We start from the raw sequence: 24,286 nt of genomic DNA on the forward strand, positions 1-24,286 counted from the left end.
TGTACACTCCATTGTGCAGAAGAGCAAAGGTTGCAGATGCAAAGAATACAACAGTTGGAAAATGTGTCTCTGTCACTGGGTCTAAGCCCCGGAAGAGTTGTTAGATCTTTGCCATAAAGACCACAACACTTGCACGGCTCTGCATTCAACTGAGGTGTGTGGACGGACTCTTATTCATGGACTTCTGTTCAGAATGCTATTTGCTTTCGTTTATTGTTTGCGTGATTTGTTATTTTTTGTCTGCACATTGGGAGCTTAATAGTCTTTTCTTTTAATGGGTTCTTTTGGGTTTCTTGGTTTTGTGGCTGCCTGTAAGGAGACGAATCTCAAGGTTTTATAATGTAAACATACTTCAGTTAAAAATGTACTTTGAACTGATGCAATAGAGAAGTGTGACTCAGCACCAGCTTCCCAGGAGCAACTAGGGCTAGGGCTTTGCCAGTGACATCACACTCTACAAGATAATAATAATGCTGAGCCAATAGTGTAGAGCCAATAAAGCACTTCTGAAGCATTCACAATCAGAAAATTAATAGTGATTCGGTAATATAGTTACATTAATCAGGATATAATCATTTACTCCATCACTTCTCCTTGTGGTCATAGAATTGTATCTATGATCACCATCAATAACTCACTCTGAGACGTAAGGCAAGATATCGGCTTTTATTGACTGGAAGAAGGAACAAGCTGTGAGTGACCACCATACTACATCCTGGAGACTGAGAGGCCGGGCTCAGGCCTTGATCGCCTTTATACCGGGGTGTGTGGGAGGAGCCACAGGAGCAGTCAGCAGGGGCATGTCCAGAGAGGTATATGTAGTTCACCACAATCTACCATCTGAGAGTATGAACAGAAGTTCAATTTAAAGACTCATGAGGAAGACAGCACACACAGCAGTGCTATATTCTCTCCACACTGCAAGAAAGGGGCAGATTAAAATTCTGTGCTCTAGTTTTTGAAGTAGAACTTAAGAAAGGACTGTCTAACTTAGAGAAATAGTACTGTCTATTCAACCACAGGTAATGAGCACAGTATAAACATGAGAAACAGAAAGAGAAATCGTTATTCATGCTATCAGATTGGAAGCTACCCAGACAGAATATAAGATCTTGCTCCTCCACCTCGAGAGTGGCCTCATTGTGGCACAAGAAGAGGCCATGGACCAACGTGATGGAATGGGAATAGGAATCAAAATTAAAATGCTTGGCCACCAGGAAGTTCTGCTTTTGACTGATGGAGCTAAATAATTAATGCTCGATTAGGTGATTCCCCAATTTACGACGGGTCAGAACAATGTAGAGGAGGCCATGTAATGAGCACTGGACACAATAGACAACCCCAGCAGATTCACAGGTGAAGTGTTGCCTCACCTGGAAGGACTGTTTGGAGCCCTGAATGGAGGAATGGAGGTGAGGGAGGAGGTGAATGGGCAAGTGTAGCACTTCGGCCATTTGCAGTGATCAGTGCGAGGAGGGATGAATGGACAAGTGAATCACGGAGGGAACGATCTCTGTGGAAAGTGGGAGGGGGAGGTAATAAGGTGTTTGGTGATAGGATTCCTTTGGAGATGGCAGAAGATGCAAAACTACACACACACACAAGATGCTGGTGGAAAGCAGCAGGCCAGGCAGCATCTATAGGGAGAAGCACTGTCAACGTTTCAGGTTGAGACCCTTTGTCAGGACTAACTGAAAGAACAGATAGTAAGAGATTTGAAAGTGGGAGGGGGAGGGGATAGGAGAAGCCAGGAGGGGGTGGGATGAAGCTAAGAGCTGGAAAGTTGATTGGCAAAAGGGATACAGAGCTGGAGAAGGGAAAGGATCATGGGACGGGAGGCCTAGGGAGAAAGAAAGGTTGAGGGGAGCACCAGAGGGAACTGGAGAACAGGCAAGGAGTGATGGTGAGAAGGGCAGACAGAGAAAAAAGAGAGGAAAAAAGGGAGTGGGGAGAGAGAATTATAAATAAATAAATAGATAGATAGAGTAAGAAGGGGAGAAGGAGCATTAACGAAAGCTATAGAAATCAACGTTCATGCCATCAAGTTGGAGGCTACCTAGACGGAATATCAGGTGCTGTTCCTCCAATCTGAGTGTGGTTTCATCTTGACAGTAGCGGAGGCCATGGATAGACATATCAGAATGGGAATGGGATGTGGAATTAAAATGTGTGGCCACTGGGAGATCTTTCTTTAAAAAAGGAAGACATCTCCTTCGTCCTGGAATGGAAAGCCTCATCCTGAGAGCAGATGTGGTGGAGATGGAGGAATTGTGAGAAGGGGATGGCACTTTTGCAAGAGACAGGGTGGGAAGAGGAATAGTCCAGGTAGCTGTGAGAATCCATAGGCTTATAGTAGATAACAGTAGATAAGCCGTCTCCAGAGATGGAGACAGAAAGATCAAGAAAGGGGAGGGAGGTGTCGGAAATGGACCAGGTAAATTTGAGGACAGGGTGAAAGTTGGAGGCAAAGTTAATGAAGTCAATGAGCTCAGCATGCGTGCAAGAGGCAGTGCCAATGCAGTTGTCAATGTAGCAAAGGAAAAGAGGGGGACGGATACCAGTATAGGCTTGGAACATGGACTGCTCCACAAAGCCAACAAAAAGGCTGGCATAACTGGGACCCATATGGGTGCCCAAGGCTACACCCTTGGTTTGGAGGAAGTGGGAGGAGCCAAAGGAGAAATTATTAAGAGTGAGGACTAATTCCGCTAGACGGAGGAGAGTGGTGGTAGAGAGGAAATAGTTAGGTCTGGAATCCAAAAAGAAGCGGAGAGCTTTGAGACCTTCCTGGTGGGAGATGGAGGTATATAAGGACTGGACATCCATAGTGAAAATAAGGCGGTGGGGGCCAGGGAACTTAAAATCATTGAAAAAATTCAAAGCGTGAGAAATGTCATGAACATAGGTGGGAAGGGATTGAACAAGGGGGGATAAAGCAGAGTTGAGGTATGTAGAAATGAGTTCAGTGGGGCAGGAGCAAGCTGAGACAATGGGTCTACCTGGACAGGCAGGTTTGTGGATGTTGGGTAGGAGGTAGAAACGGGAAGTTCAGGGTGTGGGAACTATGAGGTTGGTGGCAGTGGATGGGAGATCCCCAGAGCTGATAAGGTTGGTGATGGTGTGGGAGACAATGGCCTAGTGCCCCTTGGTAGGGTCATGATCAAGGGGTAAATAAGAGGAGGTATCAGCAAGTTGTCGCTGTGCCTCGGCCAGGTAGAGGTCAGTATGCCAGAGTACAACAGCGCCCCCCCCTTTTCAGTGGGTTTTATAGTAAGGTTTGGATTGGTGTGGAAGGAATGGAGAGCAGAGCATTCGGAAGGAGTGAGGTTGGAATTGAAACAAGGTGCAGAAGATGTGTTGGATGTGGAGACTGATGGGGTGGTAGATAAGGACAAGAGGAACTCTATCACTGTTAAGGCAACTGGAAGATGGGGTGAGCGCGGATGTATGAGAAATGAAGGAGATGCTGGTGATGGCAGCATCAATAGGACACATCTCTGATGTCCTGGAATGGAAAACCACATCCTGGGAATAGATGCAGAGGTGAAGAAACTGAGAAAGGGGAACAGCATTTTTACAGGAGATAAGGTGGGAAGAGGTACAGTCAAGATTACCGTGTGAATCAGTAGGTGTATAAACGATGTCATTTGACAGTCTGTGTCCAGAGATGGAGACAGAGAGATTGAGAAAGTGAAGAGAGGTGTCAGAAATGGACCAAGCCCAAGCAATGTGCATTTACAAAAGATTACAGATCTTAAGGAAGGCACAGAAAGCATTTTAAGTGAATCCCTTTACATAATATAGTTCCAAGGGAAATTAGGTCAGTAAAAGTTCTATGAATAAGAGTGTTGTTGAGATTTTTAAAAATTGATATATCATAAAGCAGGTGAATTTGGCACATTGCACTGTTGTTGATGGCATTTTGGAGAAATTTATACTGGAAAAAGTTTTCTCACACCAATGAAAATCCCACCAGAATTTTGGGAATTGGATCTTTCTTAGGCACTGGGTACAGAGCATTTGGTGCCAACTTGTTCTGCTCTATGTGAGCCAGTTTTCAGCTGCTCTACACCAAAGATTTGAGAAGAAATTCCTTGGTTTGTGATGCACCGTCAATAACTCTCAGAGACTGGAAGTGAACGATAGGCTTTTATTAGCGGCAAAAAGGGAGTACGACATCTCGGAGACTGAGGGAGGAGCAGTGCCCCAATCGCCTTTATACAGGGGTCTGTGGGAGGAGCCACAGGAGCAGTCAGCAGAGGGGCATGTCCAGACAGGTATACATAATTTACCACAGTTTGCTCTATATGTATATTGAACCTTTGAAGACAACTGCAAATACTCTCTGTCTCAGCATCTGTCTTTCTAACAACCAATGCCATCACATTCCACCTGATCCTTACATCCTATGCATATGTTTTGGGAATACTTAGATCTCTCGGCTAAAAAGTATTACAGACAGGGAGCACTACAGTGCACTGCGGTGTCCTGGCATTGATTGCCCTGTTGAGATCCGATTTAACAAATAGTATAGAGGAAACAGCAAAGGCTCGATGAAGGGCTCCAGACTTGAAACACTTGCACTGGGTTCTGGATAGGTTTGTCCAGGGGAAGTATGGGAAGTTGAAGGAACCATGGTTAACAAGAGATATGGATCATTTAGTCAAGAGGAAAATAAAAGTATACTTAAGGTTTAGGAAGCAAGGATCAGACAGGGCTCTAGAGTTACAAGGCAGATGGGAAGGAAGGGTTAGTAAGTCTAAAGATGCATGACAGTTGGTGTTATTCTGGAGGTTTAGAAGGTTGTTGTAAGTTACATTGGGACATTGATAGGATACGGAGCTGGGCTGAGAAGTGGAAGATGGAATACAGTCACGATCTGTGGGTTGATACACCTTGGAAGATTAAACTTGATGGCAGAGTTCAAAGCTAATGGTCAGATTCTTAGCAGTGTGGAGGTCCATGTCCATATATCCCTCACAGTTGCCATGCTGGTTGATAGCATGGTTAAGAAGGTATATAGTGCCTTCATTCGTTGGGGGATTGAATTCAAGAGGCGCAAGGTCATGATGCAGTTGTATAAAACTGTTCTGGTAACCTCATTATAGGAAGGAAGCAGAATCTTTAGAGAGGGTGCCTAGGAGCTAAACCAGGATGCTGCCTGGAGTAGAGAGCATATCTTATGAGGATAGGTTGAGTGAGCTATGGCTTTTCCCTTTGGAGTGAAGGAGGATGGGAACTGACTTGACAGAGCTCTATAAGATGATAAGAGGCATAGGTAGGTGGAATGGATGGCCAGAGACTTTTTCCCATGGTGGAAATGACTAACACAAGGGGGCATAATTATAAGGGGAAAGTTTAAGGGGGATGTCAGAGGCAGGTTTTCATACAGAGATTAGTTGGTGCATGGAATGCGTTGCCAGGGGTGGTTGTAGAGGTGGACATTAGGAACATTCAAGAAACTATTAGATTGTCACGCAGATGAAAGAAAAATGGTGGACTATGTGGGAAAAAAGGATTAGATTGATCTTAAAAAAGGTTAGAAGGCCAGCACAATATTGCAGGCTGAAGGGTCTATGCTGTACTGTTCATTGTTCTATGGTGTGTTAGTTGATTCCCAGTCCACAGATGCAGTCTGGCATGTTTCCAGTGTTTTGTGATTTTATTTCAGGATTCTTTCACCTACACTTTTGATTTCAAAGTAGAGTTGCCCTAATTATCAAATATATACATTTTAAAATTTTTTACACTGAGTATAGGTGAGGTACAATTCTAGCCTAGACATGATATTTTGCAGAAACTGCAGTACACAGAAGATCATTGAAATTAATGTTAAACTGCCCTCTTCACTTGATGAGTTTTTCCAGTTTTCATTTTAGTTGTTTTTGCTTCACACTCTAAGCATCCCAAACCCTATTCCGTGTCTGATGGCATTTGACTGAGTAAGTGATTCCAGTGACAGAGTGTAGCAACAAATGTAGCAGCATCTTTCACTTATTAAATTTTTCTGTGCAAATCTCACAAACATTCTGTCCTAGTCCAGTTACGCATCCATGCTTGCCTTCATTGGCTGTGGCATTGGGCACAAGGGTTTATTACAGTTGTGCAAAATGTTGGTTAGGTCGCTTTTGGAGTATTATGTGCAGTTCTCCACATTATCAGAAGGATGTAATTAAGCTGGAGGGGGTACTGAAAAATTTGTGAGATATGTTGCCAGGACTGGAGAGCTTAAGTTCTAAGGAGAAATTGGACACACTGGGTTAGTTTTCCCTGGAGCAAAGGAAGTTGAGAGGTAAAATGATAAATTATGAGAGGCAAAGGTAGTGAAGCAGACCCATGGTAGTGGTCTCTAAAACTAGAGGGGGTCTGAGGAGTAAGCATTTCTCACAAAGGGTAGGTGATATCTGGAATGAACTGCTGGAGAAAAGTGGTGGGGACAGGAGCAGTAACAACATTCAAGGGGCAGCTGGACAGGTATTTGAAGGTGCAGAGCATAGAGAGAGATAGAATTAATGCAGGCAAGTGATATTAGTATAGAAAAGGATAATGGTTGCCTAGGTGTGAAGAGCATATCAGTAATTTTTTTGAAAAAGCTGCTTGTCTACCTTGGCTTGATGGGTCCCACTCATCTCTGAGTCAGAAAATTATGAGCTTGATCCTCAGCAGAAATTCTTTCCATAAACCTGAGCTGCTAGTAGTGCTGAGAGAGAGCAATGCAGAAGTGACCCATGTCAAGTGGATTTAAGTGGAGTTACAGAGAGATACAACATGGAGGCAGGCTCTTCACCCTACATGAATCCCAGTTTTTTTTATTATTGTCTCCACAATCTCATCAACTCCCTCCAGATTCTGCCACTGTGAAGAGGTCGACCATTCACCTACCCACGTCACCAATTTTCAATGGCCGATTAATCTACCAAGCAATACGCCTCAGACAAATTGCAGCATCCAGAGGAAATCAATACTGTCTCGCACAGTGTGTAGGTGCTGACATAATGTGCAAACTGAACACAGACAGATTAAACCTGGGTCTCTGGCACTGTGAGACAGTGGCCCGACTCACTGCACCAGTTTGCCACCCTCTGGACAGTGAAATGTCAGAGCACTACTTGGAAGGCAAACAGGAGCACTCAAGTGCATCAATCATACAGCTGAAGGGTTTTTCACCCAAACCATTTACTGTTTCTCACCCCAAAGATGCTGACTGACCTGCTGAGTGTTTCCAACATTTTCTGTTTTCATTTCTGAACTGCAATTCTTGGATTTGACTTTATCATACTCAGCTTGTGGGATCTGGCTCTGCAGAACGTTTGACTGCCACCTTCCATCAGTAACTGTACTTCAACAACGTTTCATTACCCGTGAATTCCTTCCTTTCCTATTTCACAATGGCGCAAAAGTGGCTGTAGTCTTTGACTGCAAGGAAGGAATTCAGCTTCCAATACTTGGCACATGATGTGTCGCACTGAAAGTTAATTTATTTTGTTAAATAATAGCTTGTATAATCAAGTTTTGTTTTCCAGTCAGCAGTTTGTCACAAGAATTAAGTCAAAAAACTGTTTTAAAGATCACCAACAACTAATCTATAATGACCAAGTAACAAAATCAAAAGGATTTATGGGTATTTTTTTTTATAAGTCTCTTTGGCCACACAGACTTCAAGTAAACAACCAATTACATCTCATAGTGAGCTTTAATTGAGTAATCTAATTTTTCTGCACAAGCTGCTCTTTATTTTCCATGCTGAGATGTCGGTTTGATCAAGGAATAGTCCATGGCTTTCACAAGGCATTCCCGGGCCACATTAATAACATTTTGATGCTTGGCATTATCTTCCAGCTTGCCAATCACAGTCAGGATCTCCAGCAATTCACTCTCAATCATCTTTTTGGCAATCTCCTTGTCCGCTTCTATCAGATTTAGAGCGATGACCAGACCGCGATGCTGGATCTCCAAGTTGTCGTGGAGACAGAGTCGCTGCAAGATCTCTAGCCATTGGACCGTCTGTGTTCAGAGGGAGGGAAATAAATCTCATTGGATGGCTTTCAAAATTCCACTTTCCTCTGCAAACTTTATTGAGGCAATATGATTCTAGGATCTATGGAAGAATTCGGGAGAGACAAATTGGAAGCAAGGATTTAAATGGTGGTGGATGTTACAATGCCACTGATTAGTTGAGGAGAAGATTGGATCAATGATGATGTAGCTCCTGAGTGCAGCTAGGCTAGGATGAGGGGAAGGGGAAGAAATGAAGGGGGAAAAAGAAGAGAAGAAAGGGACGTAGCAGGGTGAAGGGAAGTGAAGGGAGTAGGTGAAGGAGAGAGATAATCAGAAGGAAGAGGAAAGCTATAGGAGAGGAGAGGAATGATGAAGGGAGATGGATCCAGTGAGGTGGAGATATTGGACATGTTAAGATCGCTGAAGGGTCAAGGATGATGGTGCAAGGGAGAGGGGAAAATGTTTGAAGAAAGGAGAGAGTGTAAATGTGTGTTTCAACAGCAGATACTCTGAGGTATAGCTGGAATCAAGTGAGATCATAGTCAAGGGAAAAGGTGATTTGTTTGATGACAGGATCATTTACCCCAAAGTTCATCTTTAGGGGAAATATTACATCAAGATTGGGTCAAAGTAGGTCAGTTTTAGAGTTTCCAGGGAGTAGAATGGAGTCAGTGGCCAGGACCCAGTGGTTGTGATGGAGTCTTAAAGGATTTAATTTTCTCAACATTTCTGCTCATCCAGTCCTGTATGTTAGACAGGATGTCTAACAATTGAGAGACAGTATAGATAGTGGTAAGATGGAGTTTGCATTCACCTGAGTCATAATAGAACTTGATGTTATGTTTCCTGGTGCAGGGGCTCGTACATAGATAAAAAAACAGAAGGAACAAGGGCAGAGTCACAGAGAGGGAAGCCACTGAGTAGACTATAATAACGACCTGAGCGATTCCCACCTGGATAACCAACAGGGAAGAAGCACAGGAGGAGGATGGCGTAGGGAGCAATGTCAGGACTGGCAGACAGTGCATGTTATTAAGAGTAGAGTTTGATGCCTTTCACTGGCACAGGTGACAGCACACATCATTCTCTAACGAATGACTGAATGATAACACATCCTACTTGCATTCATTTTAAGATGCTCCATGGATTTTTGGAAGTTGGGCATTATAAATTTAGAAACACACCATCTAATTTATGCAGAGAAAGCTCCCACAAACAGCAAGAGTGAATGGTCTACCATAATAATGATAGTCAAGGATAGCTAATGAGCTCAGGTCACAGAAGGGATTCCACCTCTGTATGTCTGCTATGTGCAAGAGCTTGTATGACTATCAGTGGAATAGACTAGTTGTCTTCACGCTTCGTGTTCCTTTACATTACAGCGGTGACTTGAGATGTACCCAGAGCCTCAGGAGCACATTGAGTGGTGGGAGGTGCTAGATAAAGACTCCTCATTCTCTCATGCACTCCAAGATTGGCAGACCATGCAAAGTTATGAGACATGTCAACTCACGACTGTTGTTAGCTTGTGGCAGAGTTCCTTGCGTTTGGCTGTGAGGGTGGCAAGGGCTCCACTGGCTGCTCGCTGGAGCTTCACATCGTCTTCACCACACAGTAGTATCATTAGCTTCAGTCTGTCATTCCCCTCGTCAATGAAACGCTCTTGGACCTTCGGAAATAAAACCAAGGTTCATTGCAGGAAGGATAAGACTGGAGAGTGTACAGAGAAGATGCACCAAAATATTTCCTGCTTTGAAGTACAGCCACTAAAAGGAGAGAATGGCTGACAGATGTATATAAAAATAAGCGTGCTATAGATCAGGCAGGCAGTAAGAACCTTTTACCCATGGTGGGAGCATCTAAAACGTGACACCATATGCTGAAGGGGAGAGTTAGGAAGTTTACAGAAGATCTAAGGGAGAATTTTTTCACATGGAGAGTTTTTGGGATCTGAAATGTGCTTGTGGTGAAGGAGGGTCTTCTCATAACATTTAAAAAAACATCAATGCAGGTACCTGAGTGATAAAAATTCCCCCCCCCCCCCCCCACATCTCAGCCGGTTAATGGCAGCACTTTAGCTTGAATCGCCAAATGCAGGTAAATTGGATTGATATAGGTAAGTACAATGGTCAGCCTGCACAAGGTGAGCTGAAGGACCTATCTCGGTGCTGACTCTATGTCTCCTTACGACTGCCACCTCCAGGAATGACAGATGTTGCTTCGCTCCCCTGACTCAACGGATTGGCATCATAAAAGACTTGGGCAAGTTTAAACGCCTCCCTCTCTTAAACCCAAAATGCTGCAGCCTGAACGAACTAATGACTTTTATATTTCCATCGGACAATACATTATCCCCTAGACAACGATAGAGTTACGCTTTATTGGTTATGATCATACCTGCGCTTTAGATTTAGTATTGACGACGTATATTATCTGTATGTTTGCATTAATCTTATTTTTGTGCCCCTTTATCAATAAATACTTTTAAAAATAGTACCATCAGACTTCAACGGACCTCTCTATCTTTGCTGGTAAGTGATCCAGTTACGGGAATTCGTAACACAGGAATGAGGGTTTCTTTCCTGAAGAAGCTAAAGAAATTCAGTATGCCCCCAACAGTTTTTACAGATGCATTCTATCTGGACGCATCATGGCTTGGTGTGACAACTACTCTGCTTGAGACCACAAGAAAGTCCAGAGAGTGTGAACACAGCTCTGCATATCACTAAAGCCAGCCTCTCCTCCATGGACTCTGTCTAAACTCCTCACAGCTTCTGTAAAGGACCCAACATAATCAAAGAACCCTCCCAAACCGGGCATTCACTTTTTAAACTCTTCCCATCAGGCAGAAGATGAAAAAGCCTAAGAAAATGTACCACCAGGCTCAAGGACAGCTTCTATCCTGCTGTTGAGGTATGAGTTATTGAAGGTACCCCATGTATAATAAAATGGACTCTTGACTTCACAATCCACTGCACCATCACCTTCCAGTTTATTGTCCACCTGCACTGCACTTTCTCTATAACTGTATCCTACTTCTGCATTCAGTTATTATTTTTCCTTTCTACTATCTCTGATTAGTAATTAGTATGTATGGCATGCAAAATAAAGTTTTCACTGTACATCCATAGAAAAATAATTTATAGTTTAAAGAGAAATTACAACTCTCTGTCACAGTCAAGATGGCGTCTGCGAACAGCACTCCTTTGGTCGATATCTTCTGGGTAGATCATGAAATCATTTTTTTCACTCCTTTTATGTCTTTTACATTTGCTGTTTGGAGATTGTTTGGATGTTTCATCCTCTGCCGTCTCCGAGCAGATTCCAGGAGGCAGAGACAGTGTGCAGGAACCTTGTAGATGGTGGGCTGCAGGATGGGGTGTAAGCCAAGGTTTGGCTCAATTTCATTGATTAAAGCTTACATTGTTTTCCAATTATAGCAAAGGGGGAGATTGAAGCATCAAAGTGAGGGCAGAAGGTGAGTGCTGGCTGCTTGTCTTTTGATTGGTTGCTCTGTACCAGAGCGGGGAGAGCCTGCTGCTACACCCAAAGAGAGCTGTTTAGGCTTTTGTCTGCATTTTGGATGTGGACTTAGCCTAGAGATTCTTTTATCAGTCTTATAGTTTTCATATTCTGTGCTTTTTCAGGAGCATTTGAGGGTCGGTGTGCCTGATCTATTTTCTCTGTTTTTTGTGTGGGAGGAAGGATTTGGGAGGTTGATGTGTCTGATCCATTTTTCTCAGTTTTTGTGCAAAAGGAAGGATTGGGGGTCAATCTGCCTGATCCATTTTGTTCGCTCTTTTAGGCGGGAGGAGGGATTTGGGGGTCAGTGTGCCTGATCCATTTTGCTCGGTTTTTGTGCGGAAGGGGGATTTTGGGGGTTGATGTGCCTGTTCCGTTTGTTTGTTTTTTTGTGTGGGAAGACGGGATTTGGGGGTTGATGATTATGTTGCCTCTCTTTTATTTCGTGCTTTCATGGCTGCCCAGATAATTGAAGAATTTCAGAGTTATATAATTGAACCTTTGAACTTTTGAATAGTTCTCAAGCCTAGAAAGTTGTAGCTCTTTGTTATTCAAGGCGGAGACTGATAGAGTTTTAGGCATTAATGGATTTAAGGGATGCCCAGAATAGGCAAGATGGTGGAGCTGAGGACAAGAATCAGCCAAAATCTTATAAATGTCAGTGCAGTCTTGATGCCTTGTGTGGCCTGTACTGTGCTGCTGCTCCTTCTCATGTTGCACATGACTCAACTATTCAATCAATAACACAACTAATCTGCGAACACTGTAAATCTGGAAGAAGACCCAGCTTAAAATCCTGGCTATGGTTATATTGGGATGGATGGCACTGACCTGTGGCTGAGCCAGAATCTGGAGAATGAAGGCAATATAAGGTTCATCTCCTTTCGTTTCAACAGCAAAATTAGTTAACAGATGGAATGAAGAGCATTCTCACAGTCCTGCAGATAACAAATGGTTAAACTATACCAAGTCACACTTACGTCTTTGCAAATAGCCATGTTGCACATACACTCAGCAGCTGCTCGTCGAATTTGATCATGTTCCTCATACATATAACACTCAATCTCAGGGAGGGCTTTCTCCTTGATTATCTTTTGCCTAAAAACAGAATGAAAGGCAGAATGTAAATAGTATTTTATGATCTCAGGACGTGCAAAGATCGACCACACTCAATGAAAACGGTGATGGTTGAAATGCTGGCACATGCTTAGTGTCAGCAAGCAGAAACAAGTTGTCCAGCTTTAGTTCTTTCTTTAGAGCTGAGTGCCTTTCTGCTTTTAATTTCAGATTTCCAGCTGAATTTCTCTTCCCTCAAATTGTACAAAGTCCAGTATATCTTCAAGTTGCTTTCAACAGGAATGGAATTCAAACTAATTCAACTCGAAACACTAAGGGTCTTTAAGTCTGTTACTGTTTCACCAGGTGCTGCCTGACCTGCTGAGTGATCCCAGTGTTGTTGTTATCTCAGAGTTCCAGCAGCTGCAGTTTTTTTTTATTTTCAGAGAATGAAAATGTCTTTCTGATGTCATCTTTCCCTTTTGGCTATCAGCAAGTGACCCAATGAAACCAAGCTGTATATCTCATATGAAGAACATTTGGTGGCTCTGGGTCTGAACTTGTTGGAATTTAGAAGAATGATGGGGGATCTCATTGAAACCTTCCTGATCTGATCATGGACTCATTTCCACTTGCCTGCCTTTTCCCATATCCTTTAATTTCCCCATCTATGCAAAAATCTATCCAACCTTGTCTTAAATATATTTACTGAGGTAGCCTCCACTGCTCTATTGGACAGAAAATTCCATGGATTCACTATTTTCTGGGAAAAGCAGTTCCTCCTCATCTTTGTCCTAAATCCTCTCCCCAAAGCTTAAGGCTATTCTCCTAGTTCTAGCAGGTGTGGAAAGGATGTTTCCCATGGTGGCAAACACGAGGATTCCCATGGTGGGGAGTCTAGGACAAGAGGGCACAGCCTCAGGATAGAGGGGTGTCCATTTAAAACTGAGAAGTGGAGAAATTTCTTTAGCCAGTGGGTGGTGAACTTGTGGAATCTATTTCCACAGGCAGCTGTGGAGCCCAAGTCATTGGGTGTATTTAAGGCAGAGCTTGACAGTTTAATGGTGGAGCAGACTCGATAGGGCAAATGGCTTAATTCTGCTCCTATATCTTGTGGTTTTATAATCTTATCCCTTGTGATAATATTGGAGTATAAAAGTTGAGATTGTTTGCTGTGTAACCAAAACTATGTAGTCAGCTTTGAAACTTGCTATTTGCTATGCATGTACCCAATTTAGTAGGAGAATGAAATCTTAAGAATGTAGAAGACAATGGTGTGTTAATGAGAGGTAGCTAAGAAAATGTAGAAAATAATGGTGTGTTAATGAGAGGTAGCTTAGAAAATGTAGAAAATAATGGTGTGTTAATGAGAGGTAGCTTAGAGATGTAGATCAGAACATGATTAAGTCAATGGGTAGAAACAATAGTGGCGGATGTATGTGCTATACACAACTATAGATCGATTGCATATGCTAATGCAACTAAACCAGGAGATTGCTATAAAATATGCTATGTCCAAGGATCAGTGGGCAATCAGTGACTAGCTCAATGACTGTCTCAGCTTTGATTTGCAAATTAAAGTTTAACCCTTCTTGAAGAATCTTCTGCGTCTCCTAATCATTTGTGGGGCACGAGAAACTACGACAATAAGAGGTCCTCCGTTGGTCGGGATCAACTACGGATGTCTATGTGATTGATACGCAAGCCAGGGCAATACAACATGGAGAGCAAGCTGTTGACCTAGTGATAAAATCATCTGGTATCTAGGAAGATGCTGTTCACCCGTCAAAACTCATGAACCATTCATTCATTAGTTAACCATAAGTTCTCTCAAATGCAGATAAACATTACTCTTAAAGCCATGTTATTCTTTTAGATTTTAAACAAGAATTTCATTTAAAGAATACCCTTTTGTGGTTTGTTTCATTAGTACATCGTTAGAAAAAGGTCTGATCTAGATTTGAAATCATGCTGAGTAGCAGTCTCACTGCTACACAAAAAAAGATGGAAATAATGAATACTTCACATTTCCAGCCACTTTGAAGCTGAATGGTTGTAACCTTCAGCAAGGTCTTCAAGGTCAGTACTCTAGAAAAGAGAAGACTGTGGGGTGAATTGAATAAAAGTTTTTAAAATTATGGAAGTCTTTAATGGAAAGACATTAACATTTCCATTTGATGCAGCAGCCAAAATTAGCTACTAATGCAAGATAATCACTGATAATTACAATAGTGAATTCAGTAAAACTTCCTTATTCAGACTTATGAAGTGCCTTAGCCTGAAACTTGGACTGTTTATTCATTTTCATTAGATGTTGCCTGACCTGCTGAGTTCCTCCAGCATTTTGTGTGCTTTGCTTTGGCTTTCCAGCATCTGTAGATTGTCTCATATTTGTTGTCCGGAGTATGATAGGAATATGACCCTCCCTCCCACAGCAAGTGGCTGTGATGAATAGATAAGGTGAATTAAAGGGGAAACTGGATAAATACACGATGGAAAAAGTCATAGCAGATCTGATGATGGACTGAGATGCAAAGGAACAGGAGAAGGCTTGTGTAACCGACCACATCACCAACATCAAATGTGGAAGACTAGGTTGGAAAAATGCGGCTGAACCTCTGCCTCTCCTTGAAGGGTTGTTGAGGTCCCAGGATAATAGTGAGGGAGAAGGTGAATAGACCCCGTGGCGTGGGGGAAGAGGGAGGGATGGGTGGGGTGGAATGAGTGGACAAGGCAGTGACAAAGAGAGTGGTCACCGTGCAAAGTGGAGAACAAGGGAAGACGGGACCAGCAAAGGTCCCTTTGGAACTCGCAGAAATGATGAAGGGTGATATGTTGGTTTGGGGACTGGGCAACTTTGCATCAGAAATTAATACATGTTTTGGTAATGTAGGGAGGCTGGGATTGTTCTCCTTAACAGCAGACAAGATTAATGGAAGATTCACTAGTATTGGTCTGAAATTATGATGGTTTTTGTCAGAGGAAATGAGGAAAAACATGACAGAAAAATCAATAGCTAGAGATCAAGAGCTGTTACTTAGCACAAGAAGCAACGGGAGACAAGGATACATATTTATCAGAGTTGCTTTTATCCTGCCTGCATTGCCTGAATAAAAAAGTGGAAACAGATTTATAGAAATTTGCATAATTATTTGAAATTCGGAAAGAAATTTCCAGAATTTGGAGTCAGATGAGAAGAAAGTAGGGGAATATTGGTGGTATCATTCAAAGGGGCAGTGCAGGTGTAACGAGGAACCCTCTAAGATGCATAATTCTAGTAGAACAACACAAGCAAACACCGACAGAAGCAGAGATTTGGCTTTGCAAAGGTAAGCAACTTGCCTCAGCTTCTCACTTTTTGCCGCAAGGTTTGTGAGTCCCAACAAAGCCTCATAGTTCTGCAGGCCGTCTCGGTCAGTGTTCAGGAGGCTGACCAGTGGCCGTACCACTTCATAGATCTGAAGGGGAAGCAGAGAAGAGATCAGGCTCTATTAAACAAGTTAGCAATGAAGATGACAAGAATACACATGACCAAATGACCATTTTTAAATGACCCATTTTCATAGGCAACTCTTTCAACGAATGAGCACAGACACGGAGTCACTGACTTCTGTGCTGTACTGTTTGTCAGGGAGAGAAACGTGCACAACGGAAAAGATTCCAAAGGCGCTAAAAATAAATGTGATTGGGCTACTGAAATAAATCAACATTTTGAGAAGGCTTTTGGAATAAAGTCACTTAATGCAAGAAGTTAGAGTTGTATAGCACAGAAACTCGTTTAATTTATCTTAAAACTCTGTTTTAAGATACCTCTAGCATGGGAGAAAAGATTCTATCTACTCAACTTATGAAGTCTCTCTGTGAAATGATGCTGTTCTGAAGCCCGGAGAGCAATGGAGAAAAACATAATCAACAACTGACTGATTTCCATCTTTAACCTCACATACATGAGCGGAATGTGCTGTCTAGTTCATACTGTGGCTATTGTGAGCCCAATAGCTTCACTGTTATCATTACTACTAAATTGTTTTAATGTTGCAAAATCACACCTGTATTCCAACATTGGAAGTGATCATGATCCAATGACCCACTTACCCACTGCCCTCAATGGACAGAACATTGTCAGTAATAAGTTATTAGAATGAGCCAAGTTTGGAAATCTTTACTTTGGCTCAAGATTGTTTTTTTTCTCTAAATTAAACAGAAAAAGCCATCTAACACTTTGGCGGGTGAAAGGAGAATACCACAAAATCAGTCAATTAATGGCAGTTATGACAGAGTCCATCGTGATTGCTCCAATCTACCTAGATTGAGTTATCGTCTATACGTTTGACCAACCATCAACTGGGATAATGCAGTTCATGAAACTTGCCTTGACCCTGAAGATCAAGAAGCCAAATAAGTTCTTTTTTTGTGTAGTTACAATTTCACGTCCAGTACAAACTGCAAAAAGAGAAGTTTCAGTCCCTTATTTCTGTTCTTCAAGTTTAGAAAACCAGCCCAACCATGGAGAGCAAATAGCAGGGGAAAGAAAGAGCAAGTGAAATAGAGAGATAGTGAGAGAGAACAAGAAAAAGAGAGGCAAGCAGAGAGAGTGAAAAAAACTGCAGCAGGGTAACATTTCCCAACATTTTTAATGCCATGGACCAATACCATTAAGCAAGTGGTCTGTGGACCCCAGGTCAGGAACTTCTACTGGATGACCTTATTGAGTCAGACAGAGGAATAGTTAACATCTTGGGTCAAGACACCTGCATCATGATGCAACAAGGGCTGCAAATCTAGAATCTGGTAAGTAAGGAAAGTGATGTGGAACAAGATAGGGGAACAATGATGGGCAGATGGAACAAGTGGCAGATGAAGAGACAGATGGATACATTGTAAGAATGAGACAGTCAAATAGACAGATGGGGATAGAGAGAATGAGAAAGAGGGAGAGAAAGGGACAGAGGGAGGGAGAAACAAAAGAGACACAAACTTGAAGCACTGTCATACTTCAATTAAATGAGCTCCCACAGTGACATTAGGAGAGAAAGTTGCAGGATATAGACCTAACTCCTTTCAGGTCAGGTCAGTGCCTGAATTGAAGGGAACATGCAGGCAGTGATTCTTTCACGCACCTTCCACCCATGTTTTTCTAGCTTTTAGAGATTAGGGGATTCCTGAAGGGCCTAGGTAAGTTTATCATGTGTCTGACATGTACTGCCACCATGGTTCACCAGAGGAAGTAGTTTCAGCCATGCTGCTGCATGGAACCTTAACTAGAAGCAAACATTTGCTTGAACTGTCCCAGGTTGTCAATCCCTTAAAGTGAAGGCAAGCAATGGAATTGGAAGGTCAACATTGCTCTAGATCGAATATGAGTCAGGTTGGTGCAGCCATTGGAGGGTGAATTTAGAAATCAAATGATATGGCATTGTAGTCCCTCTTCTTTAAACATATCTGAATATCTTGGCAGACTGCCTTTCAGAATATTCTATATTGAACTCATTCCAACTCTAGCCTGGCTTATTTATGAGGCTGGAAACTCGGCTTCTCAGAAATCTACAGCTTATTAAACATACTCTGAGGCTTTGAGTAAATTGCTCTGAATAATGGCAGATAAGTTCCAAATGATGAATGTTAAATTGTCTGTACTAGGCCTCTGACGAAGGGTCATTGGTGAAATATTAAGTGCATTTTCTTAGGCAATGGTATTCTATCTTGCCATATAAAAAGGATCTTACACTGCCTTTCATGGAGTCAGGATGTCCCAAAGTGCTTTGAAGTCGCTGTTCTAATGTTGGACAAACAGAAGCCCATTTACATTCAGCAATATTCTACAAACAGCAACATGATGTTAAGTGCAACATTAGCAGAATTAGTTGGTATGCCTTTAATAATTTTACCATTGAGTTCTATCACACTACTGAATCAGGGCAGAGTGTGCAGTATGTCAGAGGTCTGTCAGTCTGGGCAGAGAGACACAGAAAGAAGAACGTTGTCCCTCATTACAAGTGTTTATTTTAATAAAGTACCTTTGTTGTCATTTGATTGACTGACTAGTTTCTGGCATTTGGGAGAGACTTACTAAGATTACAAGCAGGAAAATGGATCATATTTGTGAGCGGCTGATTGGATACTCGGACCATCCTCTCCGCTTTCATTGAACATTATACATGAGTTATTTTACTTTGGAGGACCAAAAGAAGATTGGTTGGTCATCAGATAACAACACCCTTCTGAACTCAGCACCCTCTCACTGCTGCACTGAACAGTCAGCCTAGGACATGTAGTCAAGGCTCTGAGGTAGATCAGACCACAGCTTTCTGACAGAGGCATGGCTGGGTCCCTTTGATCCACTGTCGAGTGGATTCAGAGCTTTGAGTGATCTTGGGAAACATATTTTGATGATAAAGGCAATGACAAACAAATGGTCCTGAATAACACATACATAATGCTGGAGGAACTCAGCATTTCAAGCAGCATCTATGGAGGATAATAAACAGTCGACATGACTGGAAGTAAAGGAGGTGGATGCCAGAATAAGAAGTTGGGGGGGAGCAGAAGGAGTGCAAGCTGGCTAGTGATAAGTGAGACCAGTGAGGGTGAAGGTGGGGGAAAAGGAATGAAGTGAGAAGCTGGGAGGTAATAGATGGAAGAGGAAAAGGGCTGAAGAAGAGGGAATCTGATCAGGGAGGACAGTGGACCATGGAAGAGAGGGAAGGAGGAAGGGGGAGAAATGACTGGAAGTTGGAGAAATCAGTGTTCATGCCATCAATTTGGAGTCTACCCAGACTCAATATGAGGTGTTACTCCTTTGACTTGAATGTGGCCTCATTGTGGCAGTAAAGGAGGCCATGGACTGACATGTTGGAAAAAGAATGGGAGGTCGAATTGAAAGGGGTGGCTATCAGGAAATCCCACCTTTTGTGAAGGCTGGAGCAAAGGTGCTCAACCAAGTAGTCCTCTGATTTTCATCAGTTCTCACATGTAGAGAAGGGGGCATGAGGAATACCAGATACATTGCCACTCCATTTCCCCTTTCTCCCATGGTCCATGGTCCTTTCTCTCTTCTTAAGCTCTTCATCTCTTCCACCTCTCCCCATCCAGCTCCTTACTTCATTCCCTCTCCTCCACTCACCAATCTTGCCCCTCACCTGGTTTCACCTATCACCTACCAGCTTGTACCTCTTCCTCTCCTCTCACCCTTCTTATTTTGGCTTCTTCCCCCTTCCTTTCCAGTTCCAATGAGAGGTCTTGGCACAAAGCATTGACTCTTTATTCCCTTCCACAGATGCTGCACAACTTACTGAGTTCATCCAGTGTTTTGTGTGTGCTGCTCTGCAGAATCTCTTGTATTTATGAAAATAACTCTCAATATCATGCAATGATTGAACTTAACAGCACCGTGGGGAAAATGAGGACAAGTTTTGTAAAATTCTCTCAGGGAAACCAATCTGAACTGTAGTGTTCTATCAACCAAAATCATTAGTACATTACATGACTTTTTGAATTATCCACTTTATTTCCAACATGTCTGAAAGAGGATAACAATAACTTGCATTTGTATAATGTGTAGTAGAGGTAGCAAAACCTCCCAAGATGACTTAACAATATTCATGTACTGTATGTTTAGAAAAGTGATGAGATCTGTGATTCAAGTTCATATCCACGTTAGCTTTCAAGTTATGTTGAAAGAAAGGTGGATTTGCATTTATAAGGTATTGTTCATGACCTTCTCGGATGCTGCAAATGCATTTAATAGCCACTGGAGACATTGTTCATCCTGTAGGAAATGGGACAGATCATTTTTCTTCAATTAATTCTCATAAACAGTTATCTTATAATAACCAAAACCTGTTCTTTGAGGGTGATATATTGAGTAGGACTTTTTGAATTACACAGCCACTCTTCTTTGTAAAAGAATAATTGAATCCTTTACTCCAGTGAGGACTTGATTTAATATTTCATTTGAAAGACAGCATTTCTGACAGTACAGCACTGGATTATCAACCTAGAATTGTGTGACTCAGGTGAGATTCATAAGCTTGTAACTCGGACATACATGAAACGGATAGAGGCACAGCAGAGTTGGTTAGAAAGTAGCCACAATGCCTGTAAAGTGAGCCCCCATCTCTCTCCATTACCAAAACAACTCTTTTACTGAGTGTCTTTTTCCATTCAGGCATTTCCAGTTGCCTGATAGATTTTCACTCACCCTTTCACCGGGGAAGGCTATTTCTGGGTCGGAACTGGCAGTGATCTTAGCAAGAGCATGGGATGCCTTGATTTTGCCAACATCGGTACCATGGAGGGCAAGTGGTAACAATGACTGAAAATGAAGATAAAGAGGACAAAGAAGGCTTTATCAGAATGCAGACCTTAATATCTAAAATCGCAAGTTTCTGTGTCAGAGCTTGTTATCTGACTCTAAAACTCCTCCCTTTTATTGAAATATTCTACTCAACAAACTCAATATAACATGACAACTTTCTATTTGATTGATACCATCAGTATTTGCATACTTGTACAACTTGCTTTCCCTTAACATCAAAGACAATCATCACAGATCATTAATCAAACACAGCTCAACATGGAGGCACTGAGAGGGATATTAGGATTGGCAGGGCAAAAGACAAATCAGTGGGGTAAAGGTGTAGGGAAAGAACTCTCAGGCTTTGACCGCTGAAGGCATAGCTACCAAAGATGGAGCTATTAGGAATGGAGGTGGCTAAGAGACCAGAATTGGAAGAGTTCAGATAACTAGGAAAGTTATAGGTTAGAGGAGGTTCCAATGAGTTACAGTGTAGGAACTCACAACCGTAATTCCCTTCCCTGCTTCCTTACAACTCTCAGTCCACAAAAGAGACCCATATCAGAATCAGGGTTACCATCACTCAATTGCGTCATGAAATTTGTTTTTTTTTCGTGGCAGCAGTAGAGTACAGTGCAATACATAAAGTTACTACAGCATTGTGCAAATGTCCTAGGCACCCTTACTATATGTATATGGCTAAGGCTTTTGCACAGTAAGGCATAAAATCATACAGGACCTAGGCAATGTGAAGAACAAGGTCTTTTAACTAAAGTGACCAAAAGCCAGGATGGATGATAGTTGGGAGTTGGAGGGAGTCTGGAATCTGATGTTAAGAGTACTTAATAATCAAGAGCTTTATAATCCTCACTGTTCACATTTAAAAATAGCTTTGGTGTGCACTTGGTATGCTGTAACTATTAAACTGAGAAATGGCACTGGATCAAATAGTTCTTCAACAGCCACCATGGACAAATAAGGCCAGGATTATCTTCCTACTCCATGGATATTGACAATTATTTCCCAACTAAAATGTCAGAAAATGTTTATTATTTATTAATGCTCCCAGAATAAAAATATCTATTAAGTGAACAGTCAATAGAAGACTCTACTAAAAAGTATCAACATATATTCTAGTTATCACTGAATTGATTAGTAAAGAATACTTATTCAGTGTCATAGATATAATCCTTGAGCTTCTTCCCTTCCTCCACTCTCTGAGATGGTCACAAACATTCATTACGGACACCATTCATTATTGTTGATATCTTTTCTTCACGACTCCGGAGAATTATATCACAGCCATGCAATGCCATAATGTCACATCAGTAAATGCAAAATTAGCCAATGATACCAGATGAAGGGGATGTTATTAACAGGAGAGGATAAAAGCAGAGTAACATCTTCAACTTGACTGCTAAGGGTTTGTGTTTGAGAGATCAGGAAGATTGTGAAAGTGTTGTGGGAGAGATGCAGAGAAGCTGTTTCTGTTTGGGAAGGAGACAGAACTAGATCCCATCATTTTTGAAACAAACAACAATAAAACTGGAAATGCATTCAGGAGAAACATTTACACAAAGACCACAAGAATGTGGAACCCCGCTTCCACAGAGAGAGGCTGAAATAACTAGGAAAGATGCACTGAAGTGGAGGCCAGATGGAAAAAGAAGTGGGCAGACTAGGGTGATGTGAAGAGGAGGGGGAGGAAGCTTATGTTTAGCACAGACAATGGCACAAACCAGAATACAATTCTGCTGTGCTGCAAGCTCTGTGTTATTCTGTATAAATACCTTTCCACCACCTTGTGCCACAACTTTGCCACGATCTCTGACATCCTCAACCAGAGCAAGGAACACTCTAAATGTCAAGAGGAAAAGGGATTTAGTTGTATATTAAAAATATATGACACACACTTTCTAAGAACTAAAAATGCCGTTCACAAAGCACAGTTAGTTAAGCCATTGCGTCGCTGGACAAAAGGCCCAGTTTCAGTCCTGGTCTCAAGTGATCTCTATGTGGAGTTCGCACATTATCTGCATAGGTTTTCTTCCTGGTCCACCCAAAGCTGTTTGCTAGGTTAATTGTACTTAGTGAGAAGGTGGGTGGTAGAACCTCTGTGGAATTGACAAGGTTGAGGGGAGAATGAAAGATTGGATTAATGTCGGGCTGGTGTAAATAAGTGGTTGACGATCAGTTCAAACTCAGTGGGTTGAATGGCCTGTTCCTCTCTTTCATTCTATAAAGATGCCATTCCTTGCTAACGCTTACTTTGCAACAGCAGTGCTATTAATCACAGAATCCGGGTGGACAACACCAGGTGCACTGTGGGAGCTACCACCTAGAGATCTGATTTCAAATATATTCATTTTTCTGGGATTTGAACTTCACAGTCAAGTCTTATATTGACTATCCCTATTGGCCATTGATCTGGAATCACCTATAGACCAAACTGGCTTATGGTTACAGTATGTTAGTGAACTAGATTGGCTTTACAATATTCAAGTAATTTTGTGGTCTTTATTGATAATGACTTCTTATTCAATTTCACACTACGAGATTGAGACTTTGGTTGTAGGCATCTGTGTTACTGGACACTAATTCAGTCACAGTACCATCTCCCCCACTGAATTCAGATAGGCAAAGTAAAGACCACTTTGGTACTACTTAGAAACTATCCCCCTCCCCCCCCCCACCCTTACTCTGGCAAATATTTATCTCCTAACCAGTACTTTAGCATATCCTAATGTTGCAAAAGGAATTTAACAATTGGAAGACTTAGATAAGAGAATACTTTAGTCACTGTAGGGAATGCTATTTGAATTTTGTTGTGCTGTGTTAACAGCTTTTCTCAGTGGGTTGCATGTGCATCTCTAAATGTGTCACATGACCCACACACAACTCACTCTCTGTGTATTAAATGAACATAAATACCCTCAGACTGCATACAGCACATTGAGAACCAGTGTTTTATAGCTCTTCAGTGTTGCCGATAACGATCTATCTCTGTGTCAGAATGCTGTGCCTCAGCTACAGCTTTAGAGCACATTGTTTAACCTGACACCTACATGACCAGCTCTTCAATACATCCCGAGGGAGATTAAACTGAAGCCCACTTAGCCATGCCAGAGGTCATTCTGAATGCAGTTCTCCTTAAGCCAAACAGAAGATATATCTCACCGTGCCATGAGCTCTTTGGTCTGGTCTGTCAAGATTTCACTGTCTGCCTTCAGCATGACAGCAAGGGTGGAGACAACACCAGCTTTGATCAAACGCTTCACCCTCTGGATCACAAAATCTTTTTTATCCTGTGTGCAACAGCAAGAGTGGTAATGGTCAACAGCCATAATCATCTAATATTCTCAATTCAACACAACACACTGCTTCTTGCTTGTCTGATCCATGCCTCAAATTCAC

At 42.1% G+C, this 24,286-nt stretch overlaps 1 protein-coding gene across 1 annotated transcript in view; it reads right to left on the bottom strand.

Moving 5' to 3' along the window:
- Positions 1-6,863: 6,863 nt before the first annotated feature.
- The window catches only part of unc45b (unc-45 myosin chaperone B), a 104,151-nt gene continuing 86,728 nt past the window's right edge, over positions 6,864-24,286 (bottom strand). The window contains exons 14-20 of the mRNA XM_059974724.1: positions 24,050-24,177; positions 22,663-22,729; positions 20,777-20,890; positions 15,919-16,034; positions 12,501-12,618; positions 9,512-9,667; positions 6,864-8,004 (exon numbers count right to left, since the gene is read on the bottom strand). Of these exons, the coding sequence (XP_059830707.1) occupies positions 7,732-8,004; positions 9,512-9,667; positions 12,501-12,618; positions 15,919-16,034; positions 20,777-20,890; positions 22,663-22,729; positions 24,050-24,177 (972 nt within the window). The 3' untranslated portion in view covers positions 6,864-7,731. The remainder of the gene's footprint in view (positions 8,005-9,511; positions 9,668-12,500; positions 12,619-15,918; positions 16,035-20,776; positions 20,891-22,662; positions 22,730-24,049; positions 24,178-24,286) is intronic.

The sequence above is a fragment of the Hypanus sabinus genome, chromosome 7 (assembly GCF_030144855.1).
Source record: "Hypanus sabinus isolate sHypSab1 chromosome 7, sHypSab1.hap1, whole genome shotgun sequence".
Taxonomy (NCBI): Eukaryota; Metazoa; Chordata; class Chondrichthyes; order Myliobatiformes; family Dasyatidae; genus Hypanus; species Hypanus sabinus.